General features: G+C 42.2%; 3 protein-coding genes and 1 long non-coding RNA gene across 11 annotated transcripts in view; 2 read left to right on the top strand and 2 right to left on the bottom strand.

Annotated features, from left to right (window-relative positions):
• LOC124337859 overlaps window positions 1-18,801 on the top strand; it is a 639,313-nt gene that overhangs the window by 73,240 nt on the left and 547,272 nt on the right. The gene's annotated exons all lie outside the window — the stretch shown is intronic.
• LOC124337118 (zinc finger matrin-type protein 5-like) lies at window positions 3,606-11,527 on the bottom strand. 8 transcript variants are annotated; one of them, XM_046791202.1, is made up of 7 exons: window positions 11,412-11,464; window positions 11,246-11,347; window positions 11,042-11,179; window positions 10,815-10,969; window positions 4,173-4,202; window positions 4,107-4,136; window positions 3,606-4,056 (listed from the first exon to the last, which is right to left on the bottom strand). In XM_046791202.1, exons 1-6 carry the CDS (start codon window positions 11,434-11,436, stop codon window positions 4,122-4,124), a joined length of 465 nt encoding a protein of 154 aa, XP_046647158.1. In that variant the 5' UTR covers window positions 11,437-11,464; the 3' UTR covers window positions 3,606-4,056; window positions 4,107-4,121. The 8 variants fall into 8 exon arrangements, with proteins under 8 accessions (XP_046647158.1, XP_046647165.1, XP_046647134.1 ...); XM_046791209.1 differs by having other exon boundaries at window positions 3,606-4,047; XM_046791178.1 differs by having other exon boundaries at window positions 4,107-4,202; window positions 11,412-11,527.
• Window positions 11,788-16,443, bottom strand: LOC124337526. Its single transcript, XM_046791553.1, has 11 exons — window positions 16,190-16,443; window positions 15,176-15,257; window positions 14,928-15,103; window positions 14,748-14,861; window positions 14,487-14,675; window positions 14,290-14,422; window positions 14,179-14,223; window positions 13,159-13,283; window positions 12,990-13,088; window positions 12,393-12,926; window positions 11,788-12,324 (listed from the first exon to the last, which is right to left on the bottom strand). The coding sequence occupies exons 1-11, from the start codon at window positions 16,239-16,241 to the stop codon at window positions 11,888-11,890; spliced, it is 1,986 nt and encodes a 661-aa protein (XP_046647509.1). The 5' UTR covers window positions 16,242-16,443; the 3' UTR covers window positions 11,788-11,887.
• Window positions 16,642-18,671, top strand: LOC124336086 (guanine nucleotide-binding protein subunit beta-5-like). Its single transcript, XM_046789724.1, has 10 exons — window positions 16,642-16,928; window positions 16,993-17,129; window positions 17,184-17,254; window positions 17,313-17,360; window positions 17,430-17,556; window positions 17,620-17,763; window positions 17,824-17,964; window positions 18,038-18,134; window positions 18,201-18,367; window positions 18,441-18,671. Exons 1-10 carry the CDS (start codon window positions 16,823-16,825, stop codon window positions 18,450-18,452), a joined length of 1,050 nt encoding a protein of 349 aa, XP_046645680.1. The 5' UTR covers window positions 16,642-16,822; the 3' UTR covers window positions 18,453-18,671.

Raw genomic sequence — 18,801 nt, 5'->3', positions numbered from 1 at the left:
TTGATTCCTTTGTTATATAGAATGAACACACACGCCGCGAGGAAACGTCTCGTGATTCAATCAATTCCGGTTTTGCGGCATTACGTTTAACGTCCTGCTGTGTGATGCCAAGCGTCTGGCTGCTGAGCTCCCAGACTTTCGAGACGTTGCGCAGTTTGACAGAGAAAATCAGAAAAAAAATTCAATTAATAAATCTACTTTTTGTTGTTGCTCTGCTGCTTTTCCCATTTGCATATTTCACGGCATGTGGATGTTTGCTTTTCTTGCCAACATACAAACGATCATCAATTGAAAATTTTCGACACCAATCAACTGGTTTTTCATGTTGATTTCCTCCTTTTTCTCTTTTTCTCTTTTACGTTCGACTTGGTTAAATTCGATCGGCGGAGCTGCAGAGTCTTTGCACACGTTCGCCCCGTCCATTAACGTCATTATTAACATGCAGGAGCTAGCTAGGAGAGGCAGGATGCACATTAGCGAGGAGCGAGAGACACAGGAAACGGAAGGAAGTAGGAAGAAGCGAGAGCAAAGTTTGTGCTTCTGCTCGACACTTTCAGTGCTAGAGAGAGAGAGCGAGAATTCATTAATGAATGAAAATGTCCCGGTAAATGGGTGGAGGGGGGACGAGATTTTCAAACTTGGCGCCGAGGGAAATGTTCGTTTATACACTCAGAAGAAAAGAGCATTCGAAAATAATACAAGGTTCTTTTTCCTTTTCTTTCCGCTTATCGTTATTATCTATACTAGTGCCTGCGCTTCTTCTTCCATCCGGATGATGATTGGCCCCCGTGTGCTGCTCTGGCGACGGACTAACGAGCTCTCCGCTCTGTTGTTTACCGGTGCAAAGAAAAGAGGAAAAAAGGGCCAACGAAGAATAACACGGAACAAATGTACATCACATGTATACCTACACACACACTTTAACTAGTATACGTGTATGTATGTATACGAGGGGGAAAAGATGAAATAAGGAGAGAGAAAGGATATGATAAAAAGAGTTTCCGGTTACCGGTCTCTGCTGGACGACACCCGAACCACGTCCATCACGCACGTTCGCCCGTCCTCTATATATAGGAGAGAGGACGCTGTTTTCGTTGTTGCTCCTGTTGTTGTTGGTATGAGATTACACAAGTTATATCTCGTATTTTTAGACTGCAATCGATATAGTTTCTCGACGTCTGTGTCCAGCCAAACAACACAAAACCTACTGCAAGGAAATCTACGTTCAATATATTAGACATATCAATATTGCATTAGCTGCTGCTGCAAGCCAAGGGGGGGACCACCTAATACCATGAAAACAGCTTTTGATTATTATTTTTCTACCGAACCTATTTGCTATGTACTACTAGTAAATAACAACAACATAGAAGAACATCATTATAGAGAGAGGGGGGGGGGAATGTAGAGAGTGACCGTGCGATATGCAGGTTTCGTCGACAACGAACGGACTGTGAAAGTAAACGGCGTTCGAGCGTCGCGAAACCCGGACAAGCACGGCACAATTTGAAAACGCACACGAAAAAGTGGATAATAACATTTCTCAAGTCGAAACTGGAAATCTAGATGGGTCGATCTGTGATGCTCTACATAATCCAGTTCAAGTCTGAATGCTTGAGCAGGACGCGTATAGATATAAAGTAAAACATGGGATTGAATCTTCAATAATTAATAGACATCACGAGCTGGGGGGGGGGGGGGTATAGATTTGGTTTTTTCATCTTTTTTCTACTGGCTGTTAATAATTTATCCAGGGCTTGTAATCTATTAAAAATGCGATCTAGTCTAAATATAGGTTGTTTCGAATCGCCACTTTCCCGCGTTTGTCATCACTAGAGTGGCTTTTTAAAATTGAATTTTGAATTAAGATTTTTAAAATCGCCCGGCTCCACAAGCTGCTGGAAACTGTGAAAAAGCGGCCCCAAAGTTGCTGTTACTACCTGGTGGTGGTTGTCGATGATTTCCGTGAAGAGCGTGAGAAGAGAGTGGCGTGAGTTTGCGTGTTAGTTCCAGGACACCGGAAACTTGTCGATTTCGTGATGAGGAATGAAAACGTGACTGCTGTCGATTAAGACTCGCCAAATGTCGATCCACCTGCAATGACGTGGGGGGAGCGGGAGGAAGAAGAAGAAGGACCCGGAAACTGCCGCTGCCGCTGTTCGACTGCGCTCTCCCTCCACTGGAAACGTTCAATTTGAACCTTTTGCGGGTCCACAGGGGCCCCTGCTGCTGCCTCCTGGATGGACTCGTGTCGTTTCACAGTTCCACAAAGAAAGGGGAAGGCAGAGGCAGAATATATACACGTCAGGGGTGGTGGGGCGGGTGGGTGGGTTTTTGATGACAGTTGGGGTGGTAGAGAGGACGGTCGGCGTTTGCGCAACTCACGCCCTGTGCCCGCTCGCTTGTTGATGCCCATCATCCACTTCCTCTTCTATACATCCTCTTTCGTTTTCCCCCCTCCCCTCCGTGTTGTTCCTGTTGCTCCTGGATATGCCACCCCTCCTTTTTCCTCAATCTCCTCTTGTGTCTCTTTTGTTTCCTCCCACCCACCAACTTTTTTTTTTTTTACTTTTTACTTTTGATTTTATTTTAAAAAACATTTTGATTTCCTTTTGTTTTCATTTCCCTCTCGACAGTTTTCTTTTCCTCCCCTCGATTTCTTTTTATTTTTTAATGAAACCCCCCGGCAATCGGATCGCAGTTTGTTTGACCCAGTTCATCTCTCCAATAAGCGGCTCACGTCCATCACAAAAGCGATGGCCAATCACGATTTGTAATTAAGCTGATGTTTGGCGCGGCTCTCGACATAATCAAACCCCTGGTCAAGGTGTTTTGGAAAAGAATCATTTGATTTGCCCACGACGTGTCCAGGCGTATAAGATGGGCGATTGGTTCACGGCGCTGCGTGATGATGAAAAAAGCCGGGCCTTTTCATATTACGCGATCTGACGGGCATTATTCGAACGCTGCCCCCATTCTGCGATGCGAAAAAATCATTCGTCAGACATCACAGAGTTTTCGAGCGTGTCCAGCTGCTGCTGGGCTGTTGCACCCACCGAATAACAATTACTCTTATTCGCCGCATATTATATACAGAAGAGGAGAGACGTTGATGAATTACACGGCACCCAGCCGGTGATCTATAAAAGGAGGGTCGAAATATTTGATTGGACGTGGACGTGATTTGTATTCGATCAACGGCGGGAAACGACTTTTATTTTTTTTTAAATGTAATGCGCACCTTGTAATCGATTTGCCGATTGAATGACTTAATAAGACGGTGGCGAGAGTATTGCGTCAACAGCAGCAGAAGGAGGAATGTTCCGTGTATGGCCCGCCATCATTTCGGTTATGGAAAAGGAACTTTTTTTCTGTTTTTCTTTAACTATTATTCGACTGTGCTGCACAGGTGAAGACAGGCCCAGGGTCTGGCGGCTTCATTATGTCGGATGACGCACACGGTTCATTAAGAGCGTGAATTTCTTTTGATATCATTCGTCCCCCCCCCCCCCCCACACCGCGCTCCAGCTGCTGGGCCAGCACAATGCGGATGCTAATAACAAGACAATATCAAAGAGACGTGGTGCAAACAACCAACCGAAAACTCTATTACAGTTTGTTTATTTTTCTTTAAAAAATGAAATAAAATAAAAGTCTAAGGTGCATCTCCAGAGCAGCAGCCAGGAGCAGCCAGGAGCCGGCGCCCGAGCGTCTCTTGTCTTTGTTGTGTGTGCGTGTGGCACACGACCGGGAGGGAAGAAAAACGGGAGGCTGCTCAAGCTCCTGAGATGATGGTGGTTCGTCGATCAATACGCCAAGGAACTAGCGTGGAGAGTAATAGGATAGACCGCGGCAACGACTCCAGGCGCTACAGGCTCCTAGTAGCTCCTCATGTTCACTCCGCCGCTGCGTGGTAGTAGTAGTAGTAGTAGCGCTCAAATGACAGACTCGGCTCCTGACATGCCTTTTCGCTATACGCGCAGAATGAACTCGGACGCGGTTAGAATCGAATGCGATCCTTCCAGAATAGCCGGTCCACCTCCAATCCTAGCCCAACTGATTAGAGATTATGTTGACTGATTATTTTTAATATAACCACCACTAACCTGGGTCCTATTAAGTCATTGCCAATATTCCAACTTCACAGATCATCATGGCGTAGATTTCAATTCTTCCATCTTCTCCTCGTTGATGACGTGCACCTATAAAATAGAGCCAGGCAAGAGCAAAGTACAGTATAGTCGACGTGGTTTACATGAGAAAAGATGTTACAGGTTCTCAGGCGAGTTGGATCGATATCATCGAGACGATAAAAGGCGGGAGGGGGAAAACGTGTACGAGATTTTCGGGGTTCCACCACCTCCTGTGTGTGCCGTTTGTCTCACTCCTCAGATGCTCCTCTTTATTTTTTGGGTTCGTGTAGTGTCACCGGTGAGTTGTGCCGGAATGTAACGTAATGAAATGGGTCACGCACGCGTTCCCCACATGCGACCGAAATGAAAAAAAGAGATACCCTCAAAAAAAAAAAGGGGGTTAGTTAACCTCTTACGTGTTAAAACGTAGCAGACCAGATCCTCCTGTACTACGTATCAATGCAACATTGGATAGTGAAATATATCGTGGAAACCGTTTCCCCCCCTCAGCTGCGGGTGGGAATAATAATAATATACTCCGCACGGTTCAATCTGTCCTATATACACACGACTGGCTGGTCGATCAGGCTGTCACCGGACAATCCGATTAAATAGCCATAAATATAGTAGTACACGGGCGGACGCGGAATCGAACACACAAAGTGCCGTAACATGACCAGCAGAGACTCTTGCTGCAAACGGAAAATGAATAAAACCCCAAAGTGATTTTCAAACAGTCCGGGTGATATTGCCGTGCGCCGTGGGGACGAATTACACACACACACACACGTCTTAGGCATATTATTGTCATCCAGCTATTCGCTCAGATTGTCCGGAATATCGTCTACAATACTATTGGCACATCAATTGAATAATAATACAGTATAGTACAGTAGAGGGATACACGTTTGTTGCGTGGACTATGTGTGAAATAAAAGACGTGGATGGATGAGTTGAATCAATGGCCAGTCCAGGAAAAAATGAGGAAAAAATTCAAAAAAAAAATGGAAATAAGAAATGGGCATGGGTGTGGGATTCGCTGGTCCGCCCGGAAGTCAACAGTACGAAACGTTGACATGGTTCTCCCTTTTTATTTTCGGTTGGGGACACAGCTGGACAGAATGAAGAAGAAGAATGGATGGATTCCTGCTGGATTGGGCTGCTGTGATCATCCGTGGCTTAGTTAACCATCATCAACCGAGTTGTGCAGTGGGAGAGAGAGAAAGTATCACACGCATATCAATTGAGCTCCCCCCCCCCCCCCCCCAACGCTCGACCTGGGCAATGCACAACAGCATCCGGATGGGTGTGGATAACGTTTGTTTATGTGATCCCGCCACCTCGTTTTATGACATGCACCTCAACTCTCATCCGCGATAGGCAATCGAGACTCTCTAGTCTACTGTATCCTCCCTTTACACACTAGCAGACGTCAGGCAACAACTCTCTCTCCCCCAATGACAACAGAATATGTTGGTATAGCTCTGTACACGTTAATGATGATGATGACCTGGATGTGTCGACTTCCATTAGATATTATTCCCCTCCCAATTTTCATTCAAACAGGCTTATAATTATTTCGGCGAAGGGGGGGGGGGGACAAGTTTTTTCGTTTCAAAAAGGATCGCCGTTAATCTTTTTATATCTACAAATGAGGATCTCGGGAGAAATTGTTGCGCAGTAGTGGAATAACAAGGCCAATTCGTGTTGTTATTGTTGTACTGCGACGATGTTGTTGCGATAATATTAGAAGATGGGCTCTTATCAATTAAGGATCCACGGATCTCTAGACGGGTGTTTTTATTGGAGTCGAGACGTTTGCGTCATTAATACACGGCCGGCTGTATCTAGTATGGCCCATAAGGCGTCTTATTATATTCCCAGGTTAGTATTGCTCCGACTAGTTGATTGTCACGCACTATCTTCCCCCCCCCCCCAATTGCTATCGCTTATTCTACGGGAAAGTGAATAAAATTCAATCATCATAACCGGATGACAATCGTTAGAAAATCTACGGTGCCAACAAACAATCGAGTCGACCGCACAATAGACGCAACGGTAAACTGAGACTGGCCTCTCCATCAAACTCATCAGTCATCAACAGCCGACGACTTGATCGCGTCATCATCTACTACTACTAACAACTTCCGTTCATCTCTCGCACCGTCTAGCTGCTGCGTATGTTTGCATTATGAGTTGGCTGCGCTGGCTGTCACAACAATATGACCCAACCCTTTCCAGCCCCTTAACACGTTCCTCTCCTGTTCCTCTCGGTGATCGTTCGTCGCATCAATCAAAACAACCGGTTTTCCAAATTATGATTTGAAAATGGGCTCGCCCGGCGCTTCTATTTGCACAGCTCCCTCCTGTTTTTTTTTTTTTTTTTTTAAATTCCAAAATGAAATGCATCAAACTGGGGGGAATAAAAATCAATCAAAGCAGATATCTAGTTTAGTATAGCGAATAGAAAGAAAAATGATCTTTGCGTACAGCACATTTAGAGTTACATATGGGAGCAGCATATTGACATTTGGCTGTTGATCCTGCTGGGAAATATAGAAAGGCTATAAAGGCAAGTGCATGTATCCAGGAGACGGAGGAAAACTCACAGTCGTTCCGGCTACATATATCCTCTCTGTCGATACACATAAAATACAAAGTAGGTAAATTCGATTCAAGAAAAAGCCAATATTGGCTCAAGATTTTTAGATGTAGACACACTCACAGCCGGTCGGGCGTGTTTCTTTCTCTACAGTTTGATTCTTTGTTTGAGTTTTTTTTAAATAATAATAAAAAAAAAGATCCTGCCAAGGGAAAGGAGACGAAACAAGCTCAATTTTTGTTGTATTGATCCTGCTGATCTCGACGTGAGGAAAGGGGAAAAGTGTCTGCAAAAGCGGCAGCCCAGCCCAGCCCAGCAAGTTGGTGGTGGTGGCCACCCGAGACGTCGGCGGCCATGGTTTTCATCGTACTCTTCGACCTATTAAGATGATGTGAGGGACTTGTCTGACCCATCTGTGCCGCTCCCGTTTCATTATCAAACCGCGCCACTTTATCTATCGCACCGGAGCCGCACAGATATTGAGAGCTGCTAGCTGCATCAACTATCTATGCGTATGTGTGCTGTGCACTTGACTCTATTGTATTAGATGCTCTCCCGACTATTAGCTTATAATTACACGGCAGGAGCAGAAGCAGTCCCGGCAATAAGTTGTTTGATCTCGACGGGGGGTGGGTATTCACAAAAGCCAACGGGGCTGCTGCTGCTGCTCCTAGAACGTACAAGGCGCAACCGGGAGCGTTTTTCCCTATTATGTATAAAGCGAGGGTTCCATTATCAACTCTCTCTCTCTCTCGCTCTCGCTCCTTGCGATTCTCTCTCCAACGCGCGACGCTTCAAAATGAGGAAGGACGTCAGCAACAGCAGCCTCCAACCCCCAGGCCCGGCTATATCATCCAACTCATTTCAAATGTGCCGCGTTTATCAAGGCCAATATTAACCTTGATTTAATTGACTTGTCTAGAAACGGCCACCCATTTTCCATTATCGGACCGTTTCTATCATTCGCAAATGTTGACTCACAACCCGGCGAGTCTCCTGCTCCGTGAATACACAAGCCAACTGCTCTTTATGATCCCTCAATTCCGCCCAAATTTCACCTCATTATTGTTGTTGTTGTTGTTGTGTACGGCCATTTCGCCCTTTGGGGGAGAAGAAGAAGGAGAAGGTGGTGCCCGGGTTATCTACGTGAACCGAGCAGGGGGGAGAGAGTTGATGGCTGGCGGGTTTGATGCGGATCGACCGGATGATGGACAGACACAACAAGAGACGGACACTTGCTGCGCTGATGCAACATCCACGACAACCCGCGACCATTTTCCCTTTTCCCAACATCGACGGAAATCTGTTTCGGAGGTTCCGACTCGTGACGATTTCTCGGGTGCCTTCAAGAGGATAAGACGGGCCACTATATAATACGCGCGCACAGGAGGCTGCAGGCTATTATGAGGTGGGTGTGTCTCTATACTAGTCGGAGAGAGAGAGATTTGGGGATGAACTGAGGGGAAAATTGGGTTGCTGGTTGTTATAGGTTTTGGCTGTACATAAACGAGCAAGGGGATTGGACCCCGGGAATATAATTGAAGTTGCGGAAGCAGAGTATAGGGACGACACGTCTCGTATACGTGAGCAGCACCAACGCGCCGCACACTGCTGAGCACATAAAGATAATTGAAAACGGATGAATACAAAATCCTCCAAAAAGAAGAAGAAGAAAAATATACATAGACTGGCGCATCCTAATCATCCGAGACCATATATAATATCTCCTAGAGGCAGATTTCTTAAAAAAAGAATATCATATAATTCAAAAGTGAGGGGTGGGGAATAAAGAAGAAGAGATAAAAATAAACTGTCGTCCTCCATCCCCCCTAGTTCTGTACAACATTTCTAATAATATGTAAGAGGAAATAATAGGGTTATGATCGAGCTAGCGAAATAGTATATAAACCCCTGCGAACGCGGAGCAAGGCCAGCGCCAGCTGATGGGATAAACCGGTTAAGTAGCTTTGGCTACATAAAGGACGCCCAGTTGTTGCTGCTGCAGCAGCACCAACAGGAGGAGGACGAATTCAATTCTCTTCATTCGATCAATCCACAAACAGATTTGCTTCTTCAGCAGCAGGAAAAACGGGAAAAAAGCTACAGTACACACATCTCTACCAGTGGCGTCGTCCGCTTTGACTGCTGAGTGGGGCGAATAAAATCAACCGACCCTCTTCTTCCACCATCTCGTTCATCGATCGGTTTTATATTGTATTCCCGACGAGCGGACGGACGCCAACCAACGACGAGAAAGAACGTTCAACCCGGAATTTGATTGCTACGACGCTCTCACTTGATTGGACACTTTTTTCTTTCTAGTTTCTAGTTTCGATTAAAAAGTCGAGTTTATTTCCAGGCCATCAACCGTTTGATAGTTGAATGCATTTCACCCGAATTAACAAATGAATAATACAGCCAAGAGTTCTCGACGTCGGACTTGTCCACTCGGGGTGACTCTATAGTTTCCTGTTGGTTTCCTATAAAATCCCAGTCGTGAATACATAGAAAACATCGTCCATTATGTAAGACAAGCCGATTTATCAATTCGAGTTCTCGGTAAATACAGTAGGAAGTTGAGACCTGGGCGATATAGGAGTCGCTTTTTAAACCACAAGTGGATCACGTGACCGATATTTTTCGAAAAAATGTCTCGAATCATCATCCACTTTTGGGGCGAAGAATTTGCTCAGTCGTTGTATCAGAGTGGACGAGTGTTTGCGCCCATGGCATGAACAGGAGATATTATAAAAAGTAGGTCGACGTCCCTCGACGGCGGCAGGTTGTTGTTCCGTCAGGACAATCACCAAATAGCTCGAGTCGTACAAGTTATTTGCCTTCCAATACAACATTTGTGTTTGTTTGTTTGTTTGACCTCGCCCAGTCAATATCTAGCTCCGTCCTCAATAGATCCCCCCTCTTGAAAGAAGCTGACTGCTGCTGGAGGAAAACGTAATATCTATTTGCCGTGTCTATTTGACTGGGGATCAAATGGTAAAAGAGACTTTTGCTACGGCGAACAACCGGCTCCTTTCATCATCATCTAACGCGTTATACTATACCATCATTTCCATATTGCTTTTCTTGCGTAATGCACAACTTCCCACCCATCCACCGCCTACCCAATAGGTAGCTTAGATAAAAGGAAGGCGTACATATGGGAAGAACTATATTTGCTGCTGCTGCTACTGCTGATGCTCGGGTCCGTCCATTATTCCGGGCAGGGCCGACCCACCTTTGTAATCAAACTCTCTGTGTTACCCAAGTGTAGTCTAGCTCAGCTCTTTACGCTACAAAGCAACAGCACAATGAGAATAGGAGGAGGAAGCAGCAAAGATGGCAGCAGTCCCCCCCTTATTTCCATTAGCGCTGGAATCAAAAGCCAACGGGAAGAAGCGAATGCGGAGTCAGAGAGACTATGGCAACCGAACGACAAAGTGGGCAGGCGAGGGAATACAACAACGCGAACGTTGACCAAATTAGCGCGACGACGACGACGTTGTTGTGTGTTCCGTATACAGAAATGAACAATATCACTGCTGCTGCAAATGTCTACTATTCCGTTACGAGGAGAAATTCACTTTTGAAATTGACATTTTCAAAGATGAAGAAAAAAGACGGTCCCCCCTTTCATCACGGCTGCACTTAGCAACGGAGAGCAGCACAAACGACTTCTAACTAAATAGACGTAGTAGTAAGACATACACTCTCCATCGTGATTGAGTTGATGTCATAATTACATATAGCGTGGCTTAATGGAATTATGACCCCTCGGGCATCATAATAACATTTCGACGCATGACTTGATTTCCCCCCAAAGATAAAGAGGAACAGCTAGTTGCACTAGAACGTAATCGTGAACGTATTTTACCAGTACATGAGAGCTGAATGCTCGGCAGGAGATGAAAAGGGATGCAACGCAAAATCAGTTAAAAACTGAGAATGTTGTTACACGACACATTTTTTTCCCCCCAACTTCGATTCCTCTCTTTCCTCAAAACGTTTCGTGGGATTATAATCGGGGAGGGAAATATCTACAAAATCATCATGCAAAATAATCATGAAACATCGGGACTTACATTTTCAAATGGTGACCATAAACTTGATTTATCAGATGCCATTTCTTTCTCCCTCACCAACTGTTCAACCTTCTTCACAAAATCCTCTATTGGTGGCTGATCCTTTTTCAGCAACTGACTCGGAAACTTAATGCAGGCCGTCTCCTCCATTTCAGCTATAGATATAATATACGCTACATTGAGTGGTTGTTCACTTATACACTAAACAATCAATGGGCTGGTGTCACCTGCATATCTCAGATGATCTATTTCATGTGGTAATAAATGGGAGAACCTGCAATCATCTCCAAACTTACATGGGAATCCTTGCAAATATCTTCTGCAAGGTGTTTTCTGCAGCTCTTGAGCGAGCTTTGTTCTAGAATCTTTTTAAATTCAATTTGAGAGTAATGAGTTTGGGTTCTCTTCCCTTTCATTCAATGTCATGTTACCTGTAAACTGTTTGAAATGTGCTTCTTTCATTCTCTGATGAACGAGACCAAGGTTATGTTTTTTCCGACCTTCTTTACTGTCAGGAAACGAAGCATCGCAATCTAAAAAAAATATAAAAAATATAATAATATGTACATATATATAAATATATAAGTATAATAATACAGTCACAATAATATTTTTTTCCCATTATTATAAAGTTAATTCGAGATCCAAACGAATAATTGGTTTCAATTTCAAATCAAGACGTTGTGAAGAAAACCAACTGACCAATATTTACTACCAGGCTGCCATCTAGCGTAGAGGAGCGGACAACTATTAGAATTTATTTAGATAGTAAAAAAGCAAAAGTTTACAAGCGCGTATCAGTGTTCTGTATTTGACCAATAAAATAAAATAAAATACAAGTAAAATACAAATAAAATACAAATACAGCTGTATTTTTATTTGTATTTGCGACTTACTTTAGTGTACGTAGATACGTAAAAATACAGCTGTATTTGTATTTTATTTTATTCGTCAAATACAGAACACTGGCACGTATTCCACAAAAAGAAAAAAACTGTATTGAAAATACCGGATTATACAGTCACTTTCCAAATTTCTCTTGAAATAATATTGTATCAAAAAAAGTGTCTTATTTAATCGTCAACGAGTCCGGCATAAATAAGATTCAGCGCTGCTTCGACGTCACCATTGGTAGCTTGCAAAGCTCTCAAACTGAGGCTGTCGTCAGTGATTCCGTACTCACGCATCTGAGGCAGGAAACGATCAAACTGCTCCCGCAGACGGGCATCATCGTTGCCACGACGAGATTCAGTAACGGTATTACTTGTGTCACTACTAGCCACACTTGATGCAGTATTATTACTGTTGTTGGGTCTTCCTCCCATCTGAGTCATGGCTTGCAAAAGAGCTGAAGTGAACATTTCAGGAGTCAAGCCATTGTTGGAACTGCTTCTGCTTATGTCGCGGGAATTTGATTGCTCAGGTCGAGGCGATTGTTGTTGAGGTGCTCCTGGTGAAAGAGATGGTTGCTGAGGTTGTTGCGATGATGTACTGGTTGAAGGCGAGGGTTCTGTACTTAGTAAAAGAAATGTTTATAGCTAGCATCCGGACAAAATGTAATAAAATATTTAAACGTACGGCGAATGCTGTTTTGGGCAATTGCAAAGTTTAAAGCAGCCGCTAGTTGAGCTGGTGTGAGTCCAGGGCTATTGATAGCTGCTTGAGCCGATCGATTAGCCTGTTGACTGGTACTGGGTTGCTGTGGCTGATCTTCGTCCATAATATCGTCCTCTAAATCTGCACCAAGAGATCTAGCTAGCCAGCCAGCACTGTTTGACCTTCGCCTTTGATTACCACCAGGGACTAGAGACTCTGACACAGATGTCATCATGCGGCTTGCAGCATCAACAAGGGCTGGATGCTTTTCCACAAGGACTTGGACAATTTTGGGATCAGCAAGGTGCAAAAGCAGTTCCCAATCTTGAAGCATAGAAAGAGCTATTTCATCTTCAGCCAGTCCTGGCACGGTTTCCACAAGGGTCTGAATGTTTTCAGGTTTAGCACAATTCTGGAGAGTTTGCCGAAAATTGGGATTTGTCACTGCAGCCCTGAATGCCAAAAATAATTGATGCTGTTCAACTGCATTCAATTTTTTGGCTTGAATCTTCTCAACTATTATAAAAATGTAGTTAATTTTGGAGCTAAGGCAATAACTCTATAACTTGCAGTGTTTACCTGGCTTCACAACGGTAGCATAAAACATTTTAATGTCCACATTTTCCAAGGTATTCAATGTAGTTTCATCCTTTAGAGGCCTGCAAGAGTAGATGAGCTCTAAAGAAATACAATTTAATTACATAATGAATAATATAAATCTATTCACATTTTATAAATGATGATTTACCCAGCTGACATTGGCTGTCAAGTCCTGCCTTCAGTAATATATACTTCTTCAAATCTGCCACTGATAAATCACCTGAAACATTTTCCAACTGCAGAAAAGCTCTCTCTGTAGGGCTTCGCCTAACACTTACTGATACGTTCAACATTTTAATTTCCAAGATATGTAGATAAACCCAAAAGATTTGTTATCAATATCGAAACCAATGGGGAAACAAACTGTAGTCAATCTTCGGTAATCGAGGTGCTAGCAGTTAATGGTCTGCGGGTAGATGGCTCTGTGACCCGTACATATAAACACGAATTCCGAATAATGGGACCTTTGATTGATAATGATTTTCCAAATGAAATTCATCCAGACGAACCAACAGTACCAACAGATGAGCAGATACAGTATTTATCCAACATTCCAAAGTTAAAAGGATCTGAATATAATTGCGATGGCACGACCGAGACAACATTCTAATACCCAATCATAAATCAGTTGCAACATATCGCTGTCGGAAAGTTTAATAATGCAATCACATCGAAGAAGAGTTGTGTATTTAAGAAAAAACACCAACTAGTTGAATCATTTTAAATTAGGATCGCACAACTGTTAGAGGAGAGAATAAAGAGGTATTGGGCAAGATGAGGAAAGAGGAACGTGAAGTTAGGAAAACTTCATTTAAGAAGACCATTGAAAAGAAATTAATTTTTTTTTTCATTTCTCCTAAATCTTTCCCTCCAAATAACAGTCATGCCAAACTAGTTAACTTGTTTTTAAATTTCAAAAAGAGATTAGTAATTATTATAGCTTAGGTATCCGAGTAAAAATCGGCAATCTAGTTTTTAGACCTCTTTGCACAAACTACACAGGGATTACGTTTTCTTCTGACTGACAAAAAGAAATGTAAAAAAAAAAACATGAAAATTGCTATGGGATAATTCTGACAACTGGTAAAACACACGAAATGGCGTTGTTGTCTTTTTTTCAACAAACTCTACATGCAAGGCAGAAGCCACTGTCTGTTTTTAAATTTACTTGCGGTTGCGAACTTCAGAGTCTTTTGCGTTACTAGCGTGCTTCCTGTTTTAATAAAATCTGAGTTAATTAAGTACAATCCAGAAAAAGAGCTAATAAAAAATGATTTACGTGTTGTTTTGCTCATTGTCTGACTCATCGAATTGTTTCTTGTTTCGACGCTTTTCACAGACGAAGATGACAGCACACAGAACAATCACCTCAACGCAGATGCCCAGGAATGGCCAAAGTGCGGCATATTTATCTATGAGAACAAACTCATAGGTGAAGCATGATACGTAAGTTATAGAAAAGTAATGTTTAGCTACCAATAACACGGATCAATGTGGTGCCGTTGTGGTTGCCGAGATCGTTGGAAGCGCGGCACATGTAGTTATCGCGATCTTCAATTTTAATTTCTTTGATCACCAACGTGCCGTTGACGATTTCTTCGTTGTTGGGTTCGAACATGAAATGACCGTCGGCGGGCAGGGTCTCCCATTCACCCTCGTTGGCTTCTACAGTCATTAGAAAAATTAAGATTTACAAAACAAAGACTAAAACAAAGCGAATAAATTTGAAATTCTAACCTCGGAGCCATTCGATGCTTGGGGTGGGATAACCGTACACAAGGCATGGTAAGCGGAAGTTTTCTCCTTCAACAATGTTGAACGATTGGGCCATGGCTGCGACAATTGGCTCCACTGTTAATGAATACATTTGTTACATAAACTACCTCGTCCGAGAATAGAATAGTTAATTTGACTTACTGGCCACACGGAAGTCTGTGGTAGCCTTGCCCATGCCCTCGCAAGTATAACTGCCAATATCACCAATTTTGGGTTTGGTGATTTTCAACTCGTGAACGCCATTTACTTTGGTCATTATCAATTTGCTCATTTCATGCGATGATTCCCTGTCTTCCAATTTCGTGCCATTTTTAAACCTGAATTGCACAGTAAGAAAATTAATTGCATTTTTACAATTAAAATTTGAAAAAAATTACTAACGAACATACCATGATACACTATCGTCAGGCAGAGTGCAATTCAAGATAAGCTCGGCTTGTCCATACTTGAACCCAGTTTCAACCACCTCACCTATGGTAAAGTCCATAGATTAAAATGTGTTACATTTTACAACGGCATAATGCAAGAAAATGAAAAACAATAATAAAATGGCCCAAACAAAAGAATTAGCGCAATAAATTGCTTAAGGTCTAGCGGATTGAAGCATAGCTATTGTCGGCATAAAGGCTCTAACTAATAGACGTCAGCGTAACTTGATATATATGCATTGTGCACATGTGTATACCACTGAGGACCAGAATTAGATGCCCGTGGGAAGATAATTCGTTACAACGATAAGAACCGGCGTGCATGGGCTGAGTCTTACTGACACTCAAGATCGACACCAAGGCGGACTCTGCCTCAAGGAAGTCATCCTCAATGGTATATCCTATCTCGCCGGTCTATCGATCACAAACCCATTGCAGACACAGAGAATGAAAAATAGAAGAGAGATTACAAAGTCTGTGAGGACTTTGAAATAGGGTGGATTAATATTTTAACAAACTACTTCGCAAGTCCAACCACTACAATAAAATGAAGTAGAAAAGCTAGGTTAAGTAACCAGTGATAAATCAAGCGGCTCGTTGTTATTTGTCCATTGCAAAACGTAGGGTTCATGCAAAGGAATCTTGCAGACAATTCTCAACGGGCTATCCTTTTCCACCCAGGTTTCGCCTTCGTAAACCGGATCGGATAGCGACGCTTCTGAGTTATTTCGTCATCATTATAATAACACATTAGAGCGGCAGCGTGCAACATATAACAATGATGTAATTAAAATGAGAACCCATGAATTAATTATGATAGGGATGAGGAATTCTCAATTGAACGAAACGTTTTGAATACGATGCGTTAAAAGGTGTGTTTGACCTCAAAATGGCTTTTCTTTCAGTTGATAGTTTTACATGCATCACTGGTTTCAAAATGATTTTAGTTTTCACAAACAGATAGCACTTTCTCACCCGATACAAGCTGCAGCAGAGCAACGCAGATACACAAGATGAATCGCGACATGATGAAATATGTAGATGCAACTTTTTCGAATCACAAGTTATGGCTATTCAACGCTCTTGTGACACTGTGAATGTAAACGAAGAATACTGGGAGAAAGGGAATACTGGGATGGGAGAATGGAAACGTGCGGTCAAAGGGAAACTCGAAAACCAACGAAAGTTTCAGTCGACGCAATAATGGCGGTTCAGGAAGAACAGCTGATATCTGATCTTAATGGGGTGGGGGAAAATGTAGCCCTCAAAATATGGAATAATCATGATAAAAATAACAATATTGAATTTAAATTGAAGAAAATGTACGAAATTTTTTTAATGAATTAAATTTTGATTTTAAAATATTTTATTAAAAATAGATTTATACTGACTCTGGAATAGGCGGGGTCGATTATTAACACACGTGTGTGCGCCTGTGCGATAACAAATGGGCGGGGTTACATGTTTGTCTCTTGTATTGTTGTTTAGTTTCGATCAATCAATACTTCAGCAATCTTTTCTGGTACTATTTCACGAGGAATCACGAGTTCTTGTTAAATTTTGAAGCGGGAAAAGAGCAAATCTGTACCGGAACTGTGTTGAGTGAAAATGGCTACCGAAGTTAGCGGCGAAAACTATGACAGTTTACTAAAGGAAATGGAAACCCTTAAGGGGAGATTGGACGAAGAGAGACTAAAACTTAACGACGTGGCTTGTATGAATAATTAAACACAAAATTACGGTATAAGCTATGTTTAACTATTTCTAATTTCAAACAGTATCCACAGTTTCTCAGCGTCTTGAAGGGATGGCTCAGCTATCCATAAAACCTAGACGAGTGCTGAAAGGACACCAAGCTAAAGTTCTTTGTGCAGACTGGTCTTCCGACAAAAGACACATTGTGTCTTCCTCCCAGGTAAAATAAAGCATGATGAAACCCTGAATTGATTTTAACAGTGCAGATTTCTAGGATGGCAAAATCATCGTCTGGGATGCTTTCACCACAAATAAGGAACATGCTTGCACTATGCCCACCACTTGGTATTTCATTTAAAGCAAGACACCTTAATAATAATAACTTCATGCTTCCTCATATTAGGGTTATGACATGTGCATTTGCACCATCTGGAAACCTGGTAGCTTGTGGGTAAGTAGTATAGTAGTGTCTTCTTTCTCAATAAAAATGGAGCATTTATTCAATGATTTTTATTTACAGGGGTCTGGACAACAAAGTCACTGTCTATCCATTGAGCATGGAAGACGATCCAATTAACAAGCGCAAAACTGTCGGAACCCACACTTCATACATGTCTTGTTGTTTATTTCCAAATTCAGATCAACAAGTATCACATTTGTCTTCTAGGACTTCTGAGTGGTTCACTAACGATGCACTTGTTAAACTTTAGATTCTTACCGGTAGCGGAGACTCGACGTGCGCTCTTTGGGACGTCGAGTCTGGACAGCTTTTGCAGAGCTTTCATGGGCACAGTGCGGATGTAATGTCAATTGATTTGGCTCCATCGGAAACTGGAAATACATTTGTTTCTGGGGTAATTTGGCTTCAAAATTTGTTGAATTTTATGATAGATTGAAATGTTTTCCATCTCAAGGGCTGTGATCGAACTGCATTAATATGGGACATGAGGACTGGTCAGAAAGTGCAAGCATTCGAAGGTCATGATGCGGATATTAATAGTGTCAAATTCTATCCAAGTGGAGAAGCTATAGCTACAGGATCAGATGATGCCACTGTAACGAGAAATTTTAATTTTACTTTTTGAATTTAATAACCACCATTTTAACTATCTGTTTCTTAATTGTTAGTGTCGCTTGTTTGATTTAAGAGCAGATAGAGAAGTTGCGGTATACACCAAGGAAAGTATTATATTTGGTGTCAATGCCGTTGACTTTTCAGTTAGTGGTAAGTGCCAATGAATTTTACCTCTTGAAGAATACATTTAAAATTGATGTTTTGTCTAATTATCAGGTCGAATTCTATTTGCCGGCTACAATGATTACACAGTTAATGTGTGGGACACACTTAAATGTTCAAGGATCACGATGTTGTATGGACATGAGAATAGGGTCTCTTGTTTGAAAGTTTCTCCTGATGGCACAGCAATCTGCACAGGCTCCTGGGATTTCACTCTCAGGGTATTAATAACATTTAAATAAATAATTAAACTTTTCAAATAATGATGCATTGTTTTACTACAAATAAATTCAGGTTTGGGCTTGAGTAAGCCTCAGACTTTCTTCAGACTGATATAATTCTAGTCAGCCAAAAATCTCATTTTAGAAAACAGTTAGATTCATCACTCAATCGCTTACCATTCCCGACGTACGCGGTTACCGTTTTAAATGCACAAACAGTGACACAAACCCAAAAATACGATAATTTGAAAAGTAATGAATGTTATTGTGTTTAATACACGCTGTACTCAGAGTTATAGGAAAACAAATTTCTATGACTCTATTGACAAAGTATTTCTTTCTCAATTTATGCATGCGCGCTAGTTAGGAGCTTTCTTAAAATTACACATACATATATCTCAACAGTAAAAAAAAAACACTTAGTCGTGTGGATT

Source organism: Daphnia pulicaria, chromosome 1, assembly GCF_021234035.1.
Source record: "Daphnia pulicaria isolate SC F1-1A chromosome 1, SC_F0-13Bv2, whole genome shotgun sequence".
Classification (NCBI taxonomy): domain Eukaryota; kingdom Metazoa; phylum Arthropoda; class Branchiopoda; order Diplostraca; family Daphniidae; genus Daphnia; species Daphnia pulicaria.
Note: the sequence above shows the minus strand (reverse complement) of the source record. Positions and strands in the feature narration are given on the sequence as shown.